At 35.6% G+C, this 20,660-nt stretch overlaps 1 protein-coding gene across 4 annotated transcripts in view; it reads left to right on the top strand.

The window, feature by feature from the left end:
* CUNH8orf34 (chromosome unknown C8orf34 homolog) overlaps nucleotides 1-20,660 on the top strand; it is a 116,526-nt gene that overhangs the window by 20,571 nt on the left and 75,295 nt on the right. For all 4 annotated transcript variants that reach the window (XM_031058650.1, XM_031058649.1, XM_031058652.1 and 1 more), the window contains 3 exons: nucleotides 3,438-3,466; nucleotides 9,512-9,681; nucleotides 13,530-13,696. In XM_031058650.1, the coding sequence (XP_030914510.1) occupies nucleotides 3,438-3,466; nucleotides 9,512-9,681; nucleotides 13,530-13,696 (366 nt within the window). The remainder of the gene's footprint in view (nucleotides 1-3,437; nucleotides 3,467-9,511; nucleotides 9,682-13,529; nucleotides 13,697-20,660) is intronic.

Here is a 20,660-nt window from a genome sequence, read left to right as displayed (position 1 = left end):
AAAGTTTTTAGTGTATGGGCATTTTGGCTATACCTATGAATGTTTTACTTAAAATTGCAATGTTGTTTCCATTTAATGTTTTCATGGAATGGGCTTTCCCTTTGCCTCTAGTGTTGTGTGATTTTATAATGCTGTTTTCCTATTTAGAGTATATAAAAGGTAAATAAAAACGATTATAGAAAGTGCAGAGAGCATAATCAATTACTTTTTGTCACCTATACAAAGAAGTGACAAAAGGGTTTTCTTTTTGAAAAATGCTGATGTTGATACTAGCAATTACATGAACCAGAGATAGCAACCATTGTTACAATTTCTTTATAGAAATTCAACTATTTTAAATTGTTAGTGTATTATTTGAAAATAAAGTAACTGACAGGAACCTATTTGACTGCTGAAAAGTCATGAGTCTGCTAAAGGTTAAGAAATTAGCAGGAATCCTAAATACTCCTGTAAAATAATGGTGACTGTCTCTAGTTTTGTTCTCAGGATTCGGAATTAAGGTTTATTTGGTCAGGTTTTTTTTTTTTTAATGTTGTGGTAAATATACAAGAGTTTCAATTTTTTGAGGGATTATTTTGTGAAAACTGGAGTACATATTATTCCACCTGACGTCTGAACGCAAAAAATGATGTTGCTGTTGGGATTTTCTCTCTACTGCACATAGGGCGCAAATCCCCCTCCTCTCAGTCAGCCAAGACATTCTCTGAGTTTGGCAATTACAAAGAAACTTTTTAAGAGTTGACTACACACTAACTGTGGTGCAGTAGTGTCTTGGAATGAAAGAAGTGTTTTTGCATCCAATGCTTTTTGGGGTTATTTATCCTAGTCTCTGCTAATGGAGTTGCGTTATCAGTGACTAAAAGAGTACTGTTAATATTAATGAGGCTCAAGACAACAAAAAGGTCTGTGTGACTGACATGGTAAATACCACCTCCAAAAGAATCACTGTGCTAAGATTGCTGCAACAAGCTCCTTAAAAAGTTTCTTCTGCAGAATCCTTTTTCTTTTCTCTTGATGCCACATGAGAGAGAGAGAGAGCTAAAAAGAGTTTTCAGGTTTAATTCTGTGATGACAAAGATCAAAGATTTCTAAGTTTGTAAAATTTTATTTTGGCAGTGTGTCCTCAGAAGCTGCTGATTTTCTACGTGCTTGTCTAAAAGATACAGTTCATTTTAGTGTCTTGCTACTGTTTCCAATTTAGTAAAGAAGAAATTTGAGGCATTCTGGGCAATTCAATTACTCAGTTCAGTGTCTTCTTTAAATTCAGAGTAAGTTCTAGGGAGCAGTAGGACTTACACAAAGCATTTTACTAGAAGCACATTCATTTAGATTATGGATGTTTTAAAATTTTATGTCTTATATGTAATATAATCAGAGAGGTTGGTAGAGCTTTTTGAGTGAGACATATAGTAGTGCGTACTGTTTTTTCCATACTGTTTTTGCTACTTTGTTCTTTTAGTACTGATCTTTGATAGGCAACATAGGCAATTGGGTAGTAAAAAACATTTGGCATTTTTTGGAACAGACTTTTGGAAATTATAGGATTACCTTTTATATTTTCTTTTTCCATACTTGAAAATAAAAATATTTTAAGGGGTGAGTCAACACAAGATAAAATTGCCCTTCTGTCCACTCCCAAGTTACAAATGCCCATTGACAGGGATGTGTGAAAGCAGAAGAGAAGGGTCCCAATCTTCAATATGAGGAAATAAGCCTGTATCAAAACCAAATGAACTATATTAACATTATGGGAAATTGCTAAGAAAAATTAATTTGACTGTTAGAGAGTATATGTGGTTGTAGAATGGATTGACCTTGGTTATGCAAAATGCATCCATGTGATGGAGAGCTGGCTAATGGTAGCCAGGTTTTCAAAGACGAGGTGAAAAGAAGCTTGAATTAGTTTTTTACTTCCAAGAATGAAATTATCTTCTCTCTAGAAGATGTCCATTTGGGATTGAAGAAATTCATAGCACCTTTAAGTCTGGTTGATGCAACCTGGCTATTATACTCTATGGGTATTAGTATTGGGTCTGGGCTAAATAATAGTCTGAAGTTATTAAAAACTGGCTAATTGCAGTGAGGGATAGAAGGATTAGTCAAAATACATCTGTTTCAATTTGATCCACTTTAGTACTATTGAATTACTGTAAATATTTATTTAACTCCTACCATATTTCTTAGGTGTTGATGAGGTCTTTAAATTATAATTGCAGTTCTCTTAGAACTTGGTTCCTTTAAAAGGAGAAATTCCTGTAAGGAATTCATTGAAACTGAGAGTTAGCCAAATTGAGTTAATGATGAAAGGCACAGTAAAAACCCCCAAAGAGTTAATGTAGTTATGATATATCAAATAGTATAGACTTATATATGTACAAACTTATATGTTAGCTTATACTGCTGCACTCTTTATTGTGATTTTAGAAAGAGTAAAATCAGCTCTCTACTCAGCTGATAATACATATTTTGCAATATAATCTCTTGCATTTTGTCAAAGAAGGTGTCTTGATAATATGATATGATTTAGAAAACCATTTTCAAGTGCATGTTCTTCTTATGTATTTCACTTATTTTTACCACCAGGAGAAAATTTTCTGTGGTTTTGAAGTTTTAATCTGGAAATACTTCTTATCAAATCTCATAAGAATCTAAGACATGCTTGCTTCCAAACTATCAGAATTTTCAGCATGGTAGGATTATATATATGATGACTTGAGCACTTGTGGTATACTGATGTTTGTAAAAAGTTAAAAGTTCTGAGACCAACTCTGCGTATTTATTGTGCTGTAGAATAGAAATAATTGAAGCATGAGATGATGGAAGCAAGCATAGGGAAACCTTGGTCAGGCATCTGTAGAAACGATGAGCAAATTCTTCTTCAGAGGATTTAGTTGTTGTTCACAAGTTCTTCTTCAGAGGATTTAGGAAATAATTTGCATTCTATTGAGACATTTTACTTTATTCTCTGAAGTTCCACCTGGTTTTACAGGATCATTTCCACTTTGTATTGTGAAGAAAGAGATAAGAGAAATGTCCATATTGCCCTTTAATTGCAGCATAATGTGTTGTGCATGCTGGTCAGGATGAGATTTGCATAATAAGGCATCCATTGGTTAATCTGGTATTGCTGATTTAATTTTAGAAAGCAGATAGATGTATGCTTAAATTTGTTGTCACTTTACTGGCACATCTGCATTTTCATTTCCATGGTTTTTTGAAAAGTAATTTTGATAATATTGCAGCTGAGGCAAATGAAGAGTATATTGTTTCCAGGCAATTTCACTAATGGAATAAAATATGATACACTGTATGGTACAACAGCATGCAGTGAACAGTAGGTATAGTTTTCAGATTTAACCTTACTTTTACTTACTGTACTAAAAGATGTGTAGAAAGCATTTTCCTGAATTTTTCTTTTCAATCTGTTTTGTTTTCAGGCATTGCTATTTCTGATGAACTCGATAAGGTAAGACTGATAAAAGATGTCTAATGAGCAATACAAAGAGACAGATGATTATGATAAGGCACATGCCGCTGTCCTGGCATACACATGTCTCTTTTGTTAGGTTCAGAAGAAGTTTGGGTATGGAAAGCTTTATGGGTAAGTACAGTATATGTGGATACATTAAGATCTTGTCCAAGAATGAGCTGTCAAGTGTGGAAAAAAAAAAGTGATTGAATTTAAGAAACTCTTAGTGAGACCATGGAAATACTTTTGGTCTTGACACCATCTTTGATTAATATAGTCTGTTGGATTACTTTGTGTACTTTTGGAAACATTTAGCCTTGAATACCTTTTATTAATGAAATTAAATTCTGCATTTCCAAATATGATTTGTGAGAATACTTAGAAATTATTTTTATAATTTTATAATCCCATATTTACTCAGGAATGCACAAGGCATAAAGATCAGTCTTTAGCTCCTTGCTGAATGAAAAATGGTGTCTTCCGTTCTGGCCATTTTTGATACCTTTCATAGTTAACATGAATTTTAATTCTAGATGCAATAAATTCTACATTGAAAGATTAATCAAGCTAGGTTTATTTAAATACTTATGGAAATAGAACCAATTTTTCTTCCCTGTTCTCAGCAGTGAGCGGCAGTGTGCTTCTTGTGCCAAGAAACTTGCATTGTGTTCTTGGTGTCAGAAGCCATTGCTGTCAGGAAAATGAGTTCAAAAGGTACATAAGACGCAGGAATAATGCCTAATATAGAACACTTTGTTTTTTTAAATAACTTTCCTTTCTGCTGGTAAAATGAGGACACAAATCCTTCTGACACAAGTCATATAAAATACCTTCACTGTGTTCTCCAAGGAAGGCCAATTAGGTAAGACTGATAAATGTTACCATGCAGTCAAGTGCATCTGTGGCTGCCATTTCCAGACTATGGCCTAAGTCTTTCCGCTGTTTCTGTAACTGGGCTTAGAAATGATGGTAAACACAATTAGAAAGTCCTTCCATTAGAAACCTCACCTCTAAGAATACTTAAGAAGACCTCAATTTCTTGTGGTTTTGTTGTGGTAAAAAACCTCAAAGATACTCTTTGAGGGGGGAAGAAGACAATTTAGGCTAGAGCCTGGTATCACATACTTTTTACATAAATGTTTTAACAAATAATTTCTGGTTGGTTTGGTTTTTTAAAAACTATGATATCTTATTGTTCAGAAACATTAATGTTTTTAAATTTAGTTAATCAATGTGAAAACTGAGATGGAGAACATAATTGGGGAATTTCCACAGGATGCAGTTTGAGTGAAGAGTCAGGGGTTTTTTGTTACCATATACTTTATTTTCTATAATTTAAAACTGGAGGGTGGTAGGTTTTTTTTTTAAAAAAAACATGGAATTAGGTTATATAAATTCAATTAATACATTGAATGTTCTTGAAGTCAAAAGCGATTTCTACAAAAACCCCAAACAAATTAAACTCTCTAGCATGCACCAGTTGTGCAGTACAGCTCAACAGGCTTTCAGCTTAGATTTAGAGAAGAAGAGTGATTTTTTTACCTCCATGATCTTTAGTGAACTTTATTTCTATTTCTTGTTTGACCCTTTAAAGATTTTTAATGAATGTAAAATCTAGTCTGTTTTAAGAATAGAAGCATGGCCAGGACCATTCTGTGGAATTCTGCCTCCTAGGAATGATCCCTTGCACAAGCTAATTCCTGAAATGTTCCTATGACTTGTTTCTACATGTATTATTTGTCTTGGGCCAAAAGCAGCTAAAGACAACCTGATAATAGTTGTTTTAACATTAAAGAGAATTGGTTTTATTTCACTTGAATGTGTTCACATGTGATGTTTATTTTTCAGGTATAAATGTAGTCAAGTTTTAAATTTTTAATACATGCTGATACTGGAGCTTCCTTATCTAAACTGTAGCAGTGAAGAATAATTTTTGAAATCACATTCATCTATGGTTTGGATGAACAATTTAACTCATCAGGTGCATGTCTTTTGACTAGAACTGCATGGCTAAACTTGGCATTGGATTCTAGTAAAACATCAGCATTGCAGAGATGTTATGAGAGACATATAAAACTCTTCTGTGTGCTCTTTCTTGCTTTACTTTCTTGATGAACAGGAATATTTTGGGGAACTAAGACTATGACAGAGCCCATAATTATGCTTTTTTATCTGTGGTTTAGATTATGAATCTAGAGAAAACAGAGAATGCATGTGTATGTTTCTTTATTTTTGATTCTTTATTTTTTTTTCGGATTGTCTTTTTAAAAAAAAATATTTCTTTCTGGATTCAGTAACTTCTAGCTGCCTTTTTCAGGGGAGTACTTAATCAGCATTTTTGGTTGATGTAATTCCCCCTCCAAGTAATCTAGTTAATTAGTTAGTTGCTTAGTTACAAGAGTGTTTAATTTAAATGGATTCTTGCCAAATATCTCCTAGTATTAGCTTTTTGTCAGTACTTAGAGCTTTTGTCCAAGACAGTAATAGAGAAAATACAGGCACACAAGGTGAGTCTTCCACTCAATATGGAATTTTCCAGTTTGACATAATCTCCTAAAATTTCTGAGTTCGCTGGTAACCTTGCAAAAACAAACCAAAAAAAATCCTAAAATTACTGCAATTAAAATAGGTTTATTGTAGCGATTACCTCTTTTTTTCATTTACTTAGGCTTGCAGAGGTGTTCTGTCTCTCTTGATGATTCAGCCTCTGTCTCTAGGCCATGGAAGCTATGTAAAGTCAAGAACTAGCACTGCAAGTACACTGTGTAAGGGAAGGAAATAAGAAGGGATGCCTTGTCAGTCACATATTTTAAAATGCAGATGTAATACATATTTCTGAACTGACTCACCCTCATTGCCGCTGAACAGAAACTATTGAAGGACTTTAGGAAACTGCACACTTTCATGCATAATGTCAAGGGTTTAATGTAAACAAAGGAGAGCTAGGATGTTCACCTTTTTTTTTGATATTCACAGAGTTCTAGGCTAAAAAAAACACTCTAGAGGAAAACACTGAAGAGGGAAACCTGTCATAAGATTGTGACATTTGTCTGAAATTCCCAGTGGTATCTTTCAGTCACTTCAAACACTAATAATGGGAGATACTTAAGTATTGGAAATCCATAGTTAGACCCAAGTGAAGATCTAAAAATGCATAGTAAATTTTGACTCTCAATGTTAATATTAAATTTTTTTTTCTATGCTGTCTAGGGCATACTTCTTATATGTAGTATTCTAAAATGAAAACAGGTTACAATTAATAAAATACAGCAAACAACTATTCTTAAGTCATAAAAATAAGCAAATTTCTTCTCATCCCAAAGTATTTCTCACTTTGGATCTTCCCTTAAAATCCATATCAGAAAATAGGAATACTAAGCTTTTTAAGTGATGTGTAAATAAATGGATATACAAATGCTGTCATCTCAGGTAGAGGTTGCATCCAGCAGCCGCATCTTAGCCCAGTGTGAAGAGTAGAATCAGCTGTCTGTCAATCTTTCCCTTCTTCTCCTTTTCTCCACATAAAGGAAGCTTGAGTGTGTCACTTTGGTAGCCACTGATGTGGATAAGTGGATGACACCTGGGCTGCACCATGAAATAGTCTTCTTTGGTTTAGTGCAGATTTAAATACGTACCTGTACTGAAAATATTGCTGTGCACACTAATGTCACTGTCAATATCTTCTGTTATTTATGGATGAACGTAAATTGGAAATCAATTAAGATTCTAAAGTTTATATGAAAAAAAGCAATCAAAACTATAACATCTTGCTTGAGAACAGAATACTTCATCTCAGTATTTTGCAGCCTTTGAAATAGACTGCCAAATGAACATCCTGGTGTTCTGAATAGAGCTGACTCTGCTTCTTCATTTGGTGCTTTCACTGAGGCTGCTTATGTTGTTGAAAGGAGGACAATAAATTAGGTCAGTGAAACCATAGTGTACTAAACTAACACAATTCAAAAAGGAAAGTAAGGTGATAAAGTGGGGCAAAGCATGACTGTGTAATGTAAATTACATTTCTGTTAAGTAGAGTATGAAAGTGCTACTTTATCCCTAAAATGCATACGAAAGAAATTAGCATAGCGAGGACAGTCACTGAGTGCATGTTCTACTTATTTATGTGTTGATTTTGCAGTGCGTAGTCTCAGGAAAAGCTATGAGCAAATTTTTTGGTGCTTTGCATTTTCATTTAAGGGACTGAAAGCTTTTAGCAAGATTGACAGTGCAAGTTATTCTAACTAACTCGTTCCAGGAACAATTTTTATTAATTATTAGAAACTATCCTAGGGAGAAAGGGACAGGATAAAATAACTAGAATAACAGTAATAAACCTCAGAAGGGGCCAGATGATTAATTAACTAATGTAAGCACCTTGTGTAATGAAGGCATTACGAGCAGCGAAGCAATCCTTTTTCTTAGCTCACAAGAATTGTTACACTTGTGACAATTTACACTTGTCAAGTGCCCAGAGGTGACTGTCATCTAGTCTACATTACTTGACTATGCCACAGCTCCAAACAGAGGCACAAGACATGTATTTGTAAGTACATTAATAAAAACCCAACTCCAGTGGTGAAGTATCTGAAGCCATGGATTCAATTTTCAGTGGTCCTTGCAGAAAAAAACATTGTGTAAAATTGAATTAGACAGTCAAGTGATGGAGAAATATGGACAGAGGTATGGGGAGTGGAGTGTGGAAAAGCAACCACACACACATTGCAGAAAGCAAAACAAAAGAACAAGGGTGAATGAGTCAGATCCAGGACCTGGGTTACATTTGACTCTCAAAATAGAGGTTCTTGTGCTCAGCAAAATTGTAGCATGTAGTCAGAGGGTAAATATATTCATATTGAAAGTATTTTGCAGCTTTTCTTTTTGTTTTTTTTTGTTTGTTACTTTCATTTCAATAGAGGCCTCTACTTCAAACTGCTTTTATTGTATCTGTTTCAATTAGGAGGAGATTTTCAAAAGTGGTTTGTTTTTAGGAAGGAGATAAAATATGGTTTCTAGGCTACCTAGTCAGTGTGCTGTACTTTTTCCAGACGCTTTTTGTTTGGAAAGCATTCTTTTATGGCAGGAATATTTATTGAGGCACTAAGTTAGGTAACAGCAAAGGATTTGCTTTCCTATAATTTTCACTCATTAAATGATAGAAATATATCTCTACTAATTAGGCACATTGTGTTTGAAATATTGTTAGTAGCCTATAAACAGTTTAATTAAAGAAAAATAATTATTCCTATCCCATAATTTCATATCCTTTTTTTTTCTGGTATACAGATGTGTTTTTTAGTTTGACTATGCTGTTCTAAATGACCCTTTATCTACAACCATTCTAGTATAATTGAAAACAGAGATACTCACTACATTAGAATCCTTTTTCATACAGTTTAAGGACAACTTGTTATTTTAATCTAAGATGGTGTAAGTTATTGTTATTGTTTTGAATATGTCAGTTATATTTTGCTTGCTTCTTGTAATCCTGTGCAGTTTATTGTCCTCCAGTAAGTGGTTAAAAATAGTTTCAGAAATGCTTTTTATTCAAATGTTAATACCATTTTCAGAATAGAAAGGTACATTATGTAAAGCCCAGCAGGGTTATTTTTAAAATGCAAAATGCAGATGTAGTTATTAGTTTTGCATTAATTCATAATGCAAATAAGAGTGATGCTATTTATCTACAACAGTCTTTTGGTTGGGTTTTTTTAGTACAAGTGGCCTTGTGTTGCTTAGCCAAACAGATACACTGAAGGTTTTAAGAACTATGCATTTATTAAAAAAAGTGATTTTTCTACAGTTGCAATTAAAAAATTAGTGATTTGAGGCATCAGGGTACACAATTATTTCTTGGAATTTTGTTAATGGAGGACTTCTCCTTACTTCATGATTGTTTCTGGGTATTTTGTAGCCCTCTGAAATGGTAATGCAATGTATTGGTTTTGTACTTCTATATTTTTTTTAATTTTTTTTTTTCTGTTTACATCTATGGTTGAGAACAAACAGTACTTTTTTTTTTTTGTTATTTTTATTTCTTTTCAGGACACATCAGGTTTTAACACTCCCCTTCTCAGACCTCGTGTTATTGGAGAATGGATTGGCCGTGAAGAGAATGATGCAGACCCTCTGGCTGCTGAGATGCTGCAGCCACCAATACCAAGGAATAAAAATGAGCAGTGGGACAGCGAGGATAGCAGCAGTCCTGGAGGAAGGTGGGTTTTTATTCTGGCCTAGAAACTTTATATTTTGTGAAATGGAGGTGTCTTTGTTACAAAAATTCCATTTCTGAGGGCAGAGTGCAGTGGTTTTGAATTCTCATGCCATTGTGTGGGCACATGCAGAATAAGTAGAAGTCATTAATATGTGACTTTTTTCTTCTCATGCTTTTCTAAATGATTAACTTAATACCCATTTGCAATCTTATGGATTTATTCCCATGAGAAAAGCTAAGTGTATTTTGACATGGTTGGGGTCTGTTGTGTAATAATGTTGTGATGTATAGCTTCATTCAGATACTTCATACACTTCCATCTTTGCCGGGCTGGTAGTAGCTATTTATTAATCTTCCTGACACTTCAGTGATAAATCTGGTTTTCTCATTTAAAGGAGAGATAGTCAAGGGAAGCAGTACGTATGTTATTTTTAACAGGACTTCCTAAATTCATTTTCATTTCACATCTTGGCTTTTTTGGTGTTAATAACAAGTCTTTCTCAAAGAGAAATTTTGTTCTCAGCAGTAAATAATTTCTGAAGATTTATTGTGCTTGACTGAAAGAGTTTGTGCTTTAGCTACGTGGGAGAGAATATTATAATTCAAGGAGTCAATTTTCCATGATTTAAAGATATGTTTATCACAGAAGGTTAAATACTCACAGGCTTGCTTTAAAAGGGATTAATCTTCTGCACTGCCTCTGTTAATTGACTTAAGCACCTACATTTCTCCCTTTGCCTTGGAGCATATCCCTTGGGTTATAACTAGTACTTTGATTGGAGCAGACACCTTTTTCTTCCTTTTTTTTAGAAGGCAGAAACTCTCTGCTTTTGCTTTGAAAAGGTCTGAGGTATTCCTTCACATTCTTCCATGTACCTTCTACACTAGAATTCACCTCTGTGTCACACTGAAACTAATGTGTCACTGGCTGTGCTCTTACGACTGCATTCATTAACTTTCCTCACATCTTGGGAATATTTGTTATCCATGAGTACTTCATTTAATTAGATTATTGTGGGGGTGGCTGTGAGTACTACTATTTCAAAGAAGTAGCAGCGTGTAGTAATGATCCGTCAGCCAGCCCTTGGACAGGAATCAACACAACTCAGACTCTGGGTCTCTTCAGTGCAGTTCCTGGGAAAATAATGGAGTCAGCAACTGGCACTGCAGTTTGATTGTGCAGGCCTGGATTTCTTTTTCCTTATTCAGCAGTTCAGTAAAGGCATTGAATAAAGATCTGTTCCATGTTTCAGAGCAAATTGAGGATATTGTATCCCTTCTGTCAATAGAAAGGAGAAGAAATAAGCATCTCTGTCTAATTTCCAGAAGGGAGCAAAGAGGTCTAGTTCTGAGCAACAGACGTGATTCAAAGCAGCATGTTTTTCTCTTTGTAGAGGATGGTACAAGCTGAGAGAAACCTCGCAGCTAATGCTAGAATTAAAAATGTGATTAATGGATTTGAGTACAGTATTTTAGGAATCATTTCAAGTATCATGACAAAATCAGTTCTCCTGGTGTGTGAATAAGGAGAATATAGGGAACTTGATGCCAGGAAAGACTCATGGGATACTGATGTCTCTGTTTGTAGGTGTAGTAAGTGCTGAAGGCCTACTGAAAAATATGTATTGCTAAGTGGGAGTACTGATTTTCAGTGGAAATGAGTAACTACTAAATTACATGTGGCATAAGGATTTACATTTGGATGACTGATTTTATGTCTGGGGTAATTCTTTGCTTCATTAGCATTTCATCAGCTTTTGTATGGCATTTATAAAAATCATGTTTGCAGTCTTGCAAACATAAAGTTGCAGAATTTCAAGATAGTGGTGATACTAAAATTGATGTCAACAATATATGGAAATTTTAAAGACCCATGTTGATCAGGGTTAATCTGAATATTTAATAATAGTTCACTAATAACTAGCAGTTTCTTCAAGGTCTGATTTAGTGTTACTGTGAATTAAAGTGCTATTAGCAGAATTTTGGAAATGACCACACACCAAATGCATGAGACAAGTACTAAGTAATAATAAGTTAGTTTTAATGTAGCAAAGAACTAGTACATCTAAAAATAGTGGGAAGAGTGTGTTTTGCTCTCAAAAGAGTGACTTTATCAGTTGTAAAGGAAGTTTTTCTATGTCATCCGTATTTCAGTAATCTATTTCATAGTTAATGTAGCCTTAAGTAGTTAAGTTACCTTTTGTAAAAATAGGTTTCATTTTGGAAAATGAAAGAGAGGGCAATTTGGAATATCCACATTCAGTGTTTCCAATTCTATCTTGTTAAACTTTATTTAGTAACACTTTTAATAAAAAGTGATAGGTTGTTTATCGCTATTAATCAGGATTTATGGCACAAGCCAGCAAACTCTTAGAACTAATTATAGTACTCAGTTGAAATACAAGAATGGGGAAGTCAACGCTGTGATCATTCCATTATTTCCATGTCGTATGTTTTGTTTTACCTGTCACTAAACATAAGGAAATGGTACATATATGAAATATTGTATAAATATCCAAAGGATTAGACACTGACAAATCACTGGTAGAGTAAATGCCATCAATGTGGTGTGACAGAATCACCGTTTCCTCCTAAAAATCATGCATTCCTGTGATGATGGGCAATTGAAGCAGTCATGTCATATATTGGAAAGCCTGGCCCAGTAACTCAAAAAGAAAGAAAAAGAGCAACTGAAAGGACAGATGTCACTCCTGCTCTGACATGGAAGGACAATGTAGCCAGTCTGAGGTAGCTCTGTTAGAGATGTCTTGTCAAATGGGTGAAGGGTCACCTTTTTGTCCTTAATGTTCTGGATTGCTACAGAGGAGAGATTGTGTTTGTGACTGGTTTTGCACTGCTCTCTGTTGCTGCTGTAAGGAAGAAAGGCAAGGTATTAATAAGTGATAAGAGACCATAGAAAAATGCTGAGGGCAATCCTGCTGGTACTGAGCTCATCTTTCAGAAATTTGAACTCCATGAAAATAGGATTAAACTCATTTCCAAGTCACTGTTTGTAGTTTTCTCCTTGAAAAATTTCTTGGAGGAATTCTAAGATGCAAGGCTCTTGGGAATCTTCCTCCAGGCATAATGTATGTACACAACGGGGAATTTGAGTGGTTTTTATTTGATACTCTTGTCTCTTAAAGCATGAAATGAACTAGAGCTTGCAGAGGCCCCATCCATAACTTGGTGTCCTAAACTCAAAGCCGGTTATTCATCTCCAAGGTGCATTTTGTCTTATTTTTGGTGGAGAAATGAACAATTGCTGATAATATTAAAAATCATACATTTGCAACAATTCTGCCTTCCTGCAACAGACTGTAAGGACAGTCTGAAGGGTTGGTGGTACGCTCATGAGGTGCCCCTCATGTGGGGCACCAAACTTCTGTCTGTTTTGTATTGATACAGGAAAGAATGACAAACTGTAGCAAGTCCCACCTTAGACCTTTCTAACTAACATCTGCACAATTCCAGTTGTCTGTTACTTAGGTCAGAGGCACAACTCAACAAATCAGGAAAAGTGTTATAATCCTGTGGGGTAATGGTATTAAAACCACCCTAGAGAGCAGTTCTTTGTTGTCAACTTCTTGCTATGCTTATCAATATCAATAGCTTATCAATAGCTTAGCAATACTGATTACTAATTGACATCCTGTTGTTCTATATGTGTAGCTTATTTAGACTTGATTATTGCACATAAAAATCAATGGGAAATTTCCCAAATTCAATCAAAATTTTAAGTAGAAACTGAAAATACAAAATGTCTTAGAACATCCAATGATCAGGGAATGAATGATGTATTTTGAAGAGGGCACCAGTAAGAGAAAGTTGTGCTTTCCTCCCTCACAGCTTAAAAATGGAGCCAAAGACCAAAGGATTAAAACATCAACAGCAGCAACATAAGAAACTGCTGGCTGCCATGCTTTCTCAGGACTCCTTTGATTCTGCTCAAAGCACAGCTCCATCTGTAACTGAAGAAGACATTGACAATGAAGATGATGCAATGGAACTACTGGGTAACTGCAAAAAATTATGTGTATTTTCTGAATTTTTTTATTATAAAAAATCAAACAGAGATTAGTCAGAAACTGCTCCCTATGCTTGAAGCTAAAGTATTTAGCAGCTGTGTGAAAGTTCATTGGGGTTTAACGTGAAACTTTCAGGAGAAATGTAAGGAGGACCATAAATGTGTGTGAATAAACTCCCAGCTGCATCCAAATTCCATGAAATCAAATGCTTCAGGTGCTTAAAGTAATTAATTTGGTTTCCTACATAAATCCCTTCCACGTTTTAGTTGCAGAATGCATTTCTGTGCAAGGAACAGAATCAGCTTCACTGTCTTTCATCTGGTTCTACTTTTTCTTAGCTGCATCACAGTTTTAACCAGTAGATTTTTTTTTTACTTACTAGCTACATAAAGCTTATGTAGTATAAATTTGTAACCTCTTCAGAGGATTTGGTTGTAATTTTCCACTAGACTGTATTGTATCTTAAATCGCACTCTAGAAGACTTCATGCTCGTTGCTGCCTCCCTTTCCCAGAATTACTAATTGTATTTAATTAAAAATGGCTCTAATTGTACTTAATAATTTCTTTTCTGCTATTTTTCAAATTTTCAGTGTATGATGCTTAAAAGGCAATCATGGATTTCCTTCTTTGTTAACAGTTTATGTTCAATGGAATTTTATGTGGGATCAAAGCATGGGAAATTCAGTCTCAGAATAACTGAAGTTTCTTGAGTTTATGAATTCTGGCATGATTTTTCTTTTTCAGGTTGGACCTTAATCTAAAAATCAGGAAAATACATGCTGCTTGTTTTACTTTCTGTATTTCTTTTGCATCCTTACTATAGTCTTCAAAGAAACGCAGTATAGTTGAGGTTGGAGGGGACTGCTGGAGGTATCTAGCACAACTTTTGCTCAAAAAATCAGCTATAGCAGGTTCTTATGGGTGACCTTTGACTTTCTCCAAAGATGGAGATTCTACAAAATCTCTGGGCAGCCTGTTCCAGTGCTTGACCATGCTTATGGTAAAATATATATATATATATTCTGTTTAATAAATTGTGAATTAATACATAATTTCTTTTTATTTTTCAGTAGTAGTAAGTTTGATATATGCATCTCTTTTACAAGAAATAAGAGAATGGCCTGGATCACTCATTATTTATCACATGCAGGATAGATTTTTTGTTAATTTCTATGCAGATAGTGAGCAAAATGTATCCAATAGATGTACAGGTTTTTTCTTCCAGACACTTGAATCCCTGAAGGTATCTGGAATCAAGAAGGCAGTATAAAGGAATTTTCTAGTGTCTTGACACTTGGGTAGAAAATGATCTACGTACAAACTAGTGTTTTGGGTTTTTTTTTTAATTAGTACTTGAATGTAAGAATTCATTCTAGTTTTGTGCCATGCAAAACTTGGAATATTTTTCTATCCTGCATTTCATCAAAACTGGCTAATTTTATACAAAACCAACTTAAAACTAAGAAAGTTCATGAACAGGACCTCCAGTTGGAGTATGGTGTTATATAAATGAATGTAAGATTCTGAGGCAAAATCCTGACATATTTGAGAAGCAGCCATGCTTGTAGTGATTATAATATTGCCATGTAATAGTAACAACCACTGAGAGTTCAATATATGAGCTCTCAGTGGTATTTAAAGTGCTGTGCTTCTGAAAAACTGGCTTTTATTTTAATTCTCATTTTGCAATTTGCTGACAGTATGTGTTATATTTGGTGTAATGGTTACGCTACATTCCCCAGAAATGCTCAAAATTTGAGAATATGACTGTGTTACATGGGAAGGATGTTTTAGTTTTCCGTTGAAGGTAACATAAAGAAATTCAGTTCCTATCAGCAAATATAGATATTTTTCATTGCTATATTTTCCAGGTCAGTAACTGATACTGTGATTGGTTTTTTGGTTTTGGTTTTTTTGGGTTTTTTTTATTATGTACCACATTAGTCCATTAACTGCTTTGTTGCTTTTTACACAACCAGTATGCAGTGTAACTAATTTCAAGTCATGGCTTTCTGCCATCATTGAATTGCAGGACATTGTTGCATATAGCTCTTTCATTTGTTCTCTTCAGAATTCAGTATTCTTTGTTTATTCAACCCTTTCTTAAAAAATTACAAAACTTCATGATTCTAAGTCAGGATTCTGGGAAAACTGTTCTACAATTTATAGCAGATAATTTAAAGCGTAGACTACATTTAAAATGCAGAACACAAACATCCATCTTTAGGTGTGTTCAAGAGAATCTTTTTCATATTTTGGTTGATTTATTTAGATATTAAAAGCATGAAGCTGACTTTATGCATATTTTCTTTAAAAAAACTCCATCGCCTAGGTGGGTCAATGAAGGTTTTAGCTAGAATTCTTTTATATTCCAAATAAAAGAAACAATTATATTGTTATCCATTTCAAAAGAAATATATGTGCAAAGAAGAAAAAGAATGTTACAGGGCTATATTCTGATTTCAGTTATCAGTTTTTATATGTGAGATAAGATGCATAGGAGGGCTGTTCCCATGCTGGTGACTTTCTAAGCGTGTTCAGTTAAGCAGGTGACTGAAATACATTAGTGACCGATAACATCATAATGGGAAGGATCTTCTTGACTTCAAAAAGCTGAGAACTGTAACTGTCAATTCACATGTGTTTGTAAATGTTTAAGGGTCTGGGATGTCTGGGACAAAATTATATCAAGGGACTAATTTTTTACACGTCGTAATGCCAAGTATTGTGTTTTGTAAATCTAACCGGGAGCTGACGTAATTATTTGAGAAATTCTGCAGCCCTTTTTGGAGTTCTAAGACTTTTGGGTTTAAGCTGTCTCTCACATTTGGGTGAAGTCCACTGAGACTTAAAAATTATGTTACTCTCTCAGTATCTCACTGATGTGCATTGGAGAGGGCTGAACTGTTATTTTCCCTGAAATTGCTGTGAATATTGATTATACAGTCACCAAAGCATGACTCGTTTGGTTTTAAAAAATCAATTGACTAAATATAAAAATATAATTGCTTATGTGTATTGCTGTGCATAAACATACACATTGTAAAAATATAAGGATTTCTGTAGTGCACTTGTATACTATAATGTATACTTAAATATACATTCTTAAAATTTTTGCAAGTTAAGGAAGATGAGAAAGACATTCTGTGTTGTTTTACACAATCACGGCATAGAGAACAAGTCCTGTGAGGAGCAGCTCAGGGAACAAGGGTGGTTTAGCCTGGAGAAAAGGAAGTTCAGAGGAAACCTTATCACATTCTCCAACTTTCTGAAACACTGGCCAGGTGGAGTTTTCTGTCTTCTCCCATGTAACAAGTGATAGGACAAGGCCACAGGTCATGCCAGGGGAGATTTAGGTTAAATATTAGGAAAAGTTTTTTCATGGAAGGGTTTGTCAAGTATTTTAACAGGCTGCCCAAGGAAATGGCTGGGTCATTAACCCTGGAGGGCTTTAAAAGATGTGTAGATGTGACACTTAAGGACATGGTTTAGTGGTGGACTTGGCAGTGCTAGGGCAATGGTTGAACTTGATGATCTTAATGGTCTTTTCCAGCCTAAATGATTCTATGATTCCGTGATATTTAGTCATAATATTCAAGCAGCAATTTCTTGGTTTTGCCCAATCTCTCTGTGTGCTCACAGTACTAAAAGTGTTACCATGTGTTAACAGATGCTGTGCAGTAGTTAATTCTATAGCACCTCTGCAAAGGGGACTCAGAAGTTCACTCATACAACCGTGGTTGAAGTTGAAGCCAAATTCCTGCAATTGATGCATATGCCAGTCTGTTTGATTCTGAAGAGCCTCTCTGATTTCAATGCAAATAATCTTATATCTGAGCTGAACTTAATTGTTTGGAACATCGGGACTTGTAAAACTCTTCTTTTCTTTGGAGTTGGTTTCACAAAAATGATGGGTTTTTTTCCATAATGTATAAATTTGAAGTGAAAGTTCAGTGATTGTTTGCCTCTGTTTACTATGTGTAATTCCTTCTATACAGTAATAAACCAGAATCTTTAAAGATAGAAATGCACTTCAATTAGTAATAAACTTTCCAATTATTGCTTTGGGAGATACCTGATGTGTTCTTTTTGCTTTAATAACTCTTCTTCTAATCTTTAGAATTTCCTTTTTTTTCTCTTCAAGAGCTTTCAAATGTGAATTATTTAATTTTAACACCCTTGAAAGGTTGTCTGGTGATATATTTACATTTTATAACAAGAGAAGATAAATAGAATATAGTGGAGATTGCATTTGCCTGAAGGATGAGACTGTAGCTCAGTGTCTGGTAGTTTACCCCTTAAATATCTATACTGCTTTTTTAATGAGCCTCTGAGTCATTAATGGAAGGGTGTGCAATCTGCAGTGTTTTCAGTGCATTTCCTCTGATTTACCAGACGTTTTCCTTGGTTTCTAAAGGTCTTTGGCAACATGCAGGAAACTGACTCTAGGCATGATAAATTATATTAATACTAGCAGCAAGTTGTTGCTTTTTGTTGGCTTTCCCAGATGAACAAAACCTTCTCCATTATGTGATTAGAATACAGAATTTTCAGAAAAGAGACCACAAAGCCCTGGGAAAGATGATGTGGGTTGTACTAAATCTTCAGAACAGTTTTCTGGCCTGTAGCCCGTTTTGTTGTCATTTAAGTAGAATGATTGTTTGAGAGAAAGATGTGTGAATTGCTCCTAATGTTCCCTTTCACTGAGTCTTGTGTTTTTGGAAGCTCTTGGGAAATCGGCAAAACTACCAGTGGGCATGTGCTGTGTAGGGCAGGAACACAGAATGACACCCCTGGGAGACAGGGGGCCTCCTCTGCATGCAGAGGCTGGCTGTGCTGTACACCGCAAAGTTTTCAGTGGCAGATACAGTGCACTGGTGTGTGTGTGTAACAGATGTCCTCTAGAAGAGCACTCAGGCTCTATCAGGTGTGGGTTTAAATATCTTTTTTGAGGTAAAAGTTCAGCAAGTAGCATATCCAGTTTTTCTCATTTTTCTGCAAATATATAAAGTCTCAGAGCAAGAGAAATGTGCAGGTCTGTTTAATGTCATTCATGGAGTTCATTGATTTCACTTCATCTTCTGGCCTTTTGCTAAGAGACAGAAACATCTGTGAGGATATTTTAGTTCATCTGAGAATAAGCAAAGCTTTAACGTGTTTTCAAAGGAGAGAGATTTGGTGTTTAAAGTCCTAATGGAATCCTGCTCTTGCATTTCACTGTGCTTAATATTAGAGGTATTGGATGTTTAAATAGAATTTTTAGACTGACAATAAATTTCAGTAAGCTAAGTTTGTTTGGTTAAGAGTGTTTGTAATGTTAGAATAAATTATTAAACAAATTAGTCACATTGCAACACTTATTACAACTGCTGGTTAGATAAGCATAAAATGGATTGAAAGTGAGGTTGATTGTTCTTCGTATTGCTATAGGGAAAGTAGAGGGAGAAAACCAATTTTAGCTAGAGATACTAGCTTCTCTTGAGTTGAAACAAGTTATATGAGCTATTAAAAAACTTCAAAAGAATGATTAATTATCAAGAAATTAATTATCAAGAAATCCTTTTGTCCAGGCTAAAGACCCCCATCTCCCTCAGCTGCTCCTCATTAGACTTGTGCCCCAGACCCTTCTCCAGCTGCCCTTCTCTGGATATGTTCCAGCACTTCAATGTCTTTCTTTTAGTGGGGGGTCCTAAACTGAACACAGGATTTGAGGTTGGCCTCATCAGTGCTGAGTACTGAGGGACAATTACTGCCCTGGTCGTGCTATTCTTGATCCAAGCCAGGATGCCATTGGCCTTCTTGGGCACATGACTTTCATGTTCAGTCATCTTATCAACCAGTACTCCCATGCCTTTTTCTCTGGGAAACTTTCCAACCACACTGCTCCACCTTGTAGCACTGCGTGGGGTTGTTGAGACCCAAGGGCAGCACCCACCCCTTTGGCTTGTTCAGCCCCACAAGTACCATTGGCCTTGGCCCATCAATCCAGCCTGTCCAGATCCCTCTGCAGAGCCTTCCTTTGGCAGATCTACACTCCTGCCCAATTTGGTGTCATCTGCAAACTGACTCAGGGTGCCCTTGATCTCTTCATCCAGATTATTGCTAAAGATATTAAACAGGGCTGCCCTCAATACTGAGCCATGGGGAACACCACTGGTGACCAGGCACGAGCTGGATGTAACTCTATTCCCCACCTTTCCAGACAGTTTTTCATTCAATAAACAAGTGCACTTTTCCAAATTGTGAACAGCCAGTTTCTTCAGGAGAATACTGAGGAAATGGTGTCAATTACTGACGTCCAGGGGGACACCATGCACGGCATTTCTGTTGCTCAGTAAGCAGGTCACCTTGTTGTGGAAAGACATCACGTTAGTCAAGCAGACACTGCCTTTCATAAACCCATACTGGGTGAGCCTGATCCCCATGGACATGAGGTTTTCCTTCATGTGGTGGCTCTTGAGATGAGCTGCTCCATGACCTTCCCTGGCACTGAGGTCAGGGTAACAGATCTGCAGTTCACCAGATCCTTCTGGCTGCCCTTCTAGGTGGGTGTCACATTTGCTAACCTCTCACATTTGCGTGTCGATTAAGTATCTTTAGGTACTTGCCCTGATCTTGTATCATCCCTAGAAATGAGATGTTCCTAGAATGTTGGCTAAATTGATGTCCAAACTACTTTGTACTTTGTTTAGATATACTGCGGAAATCATTCTGTGACAATATATCGAAGGAAATCCAGCAATGGATGTAATTATTTTTGTGCCTATATTGGTTTTAGTCAGGGTGCTGAGTCTCCAATATTAGTATTTGGCACTTGCATCCTCATATACTCTGCATATATTCTTTAGCTTGCACTGCAGCTCAAAATGAGAATGTTGGAGTTCACAAGCTGGTTGGGGAGATCTGGCCCACTTGACTGACTGGTGTGTGTGCTAAACTTGCTGCCAGCTC

The sequence above is a fragment of the Geospiza fortis genome, unplaced genomic scaffold (assembly GCF_000277835.1).
Source record: "Geospiza fortis unplaced genomic scaffold, GeoFor_1.0 scaffold121, whole genome shotgun sequence".
In the NCBI taxonomy this organism is placed as follows: domain Eukaryota; kingdom Metazoa; phylum Chordata; class Aves; order Passeriformes; family Thraupidae; genus Geospiza; species Geospiza fortis.
The sequence above is the reverse complement of the archived record's forward strand: the minus strand, read 5'-3'. Positions and strand labels throughout refer to the sequence as shown.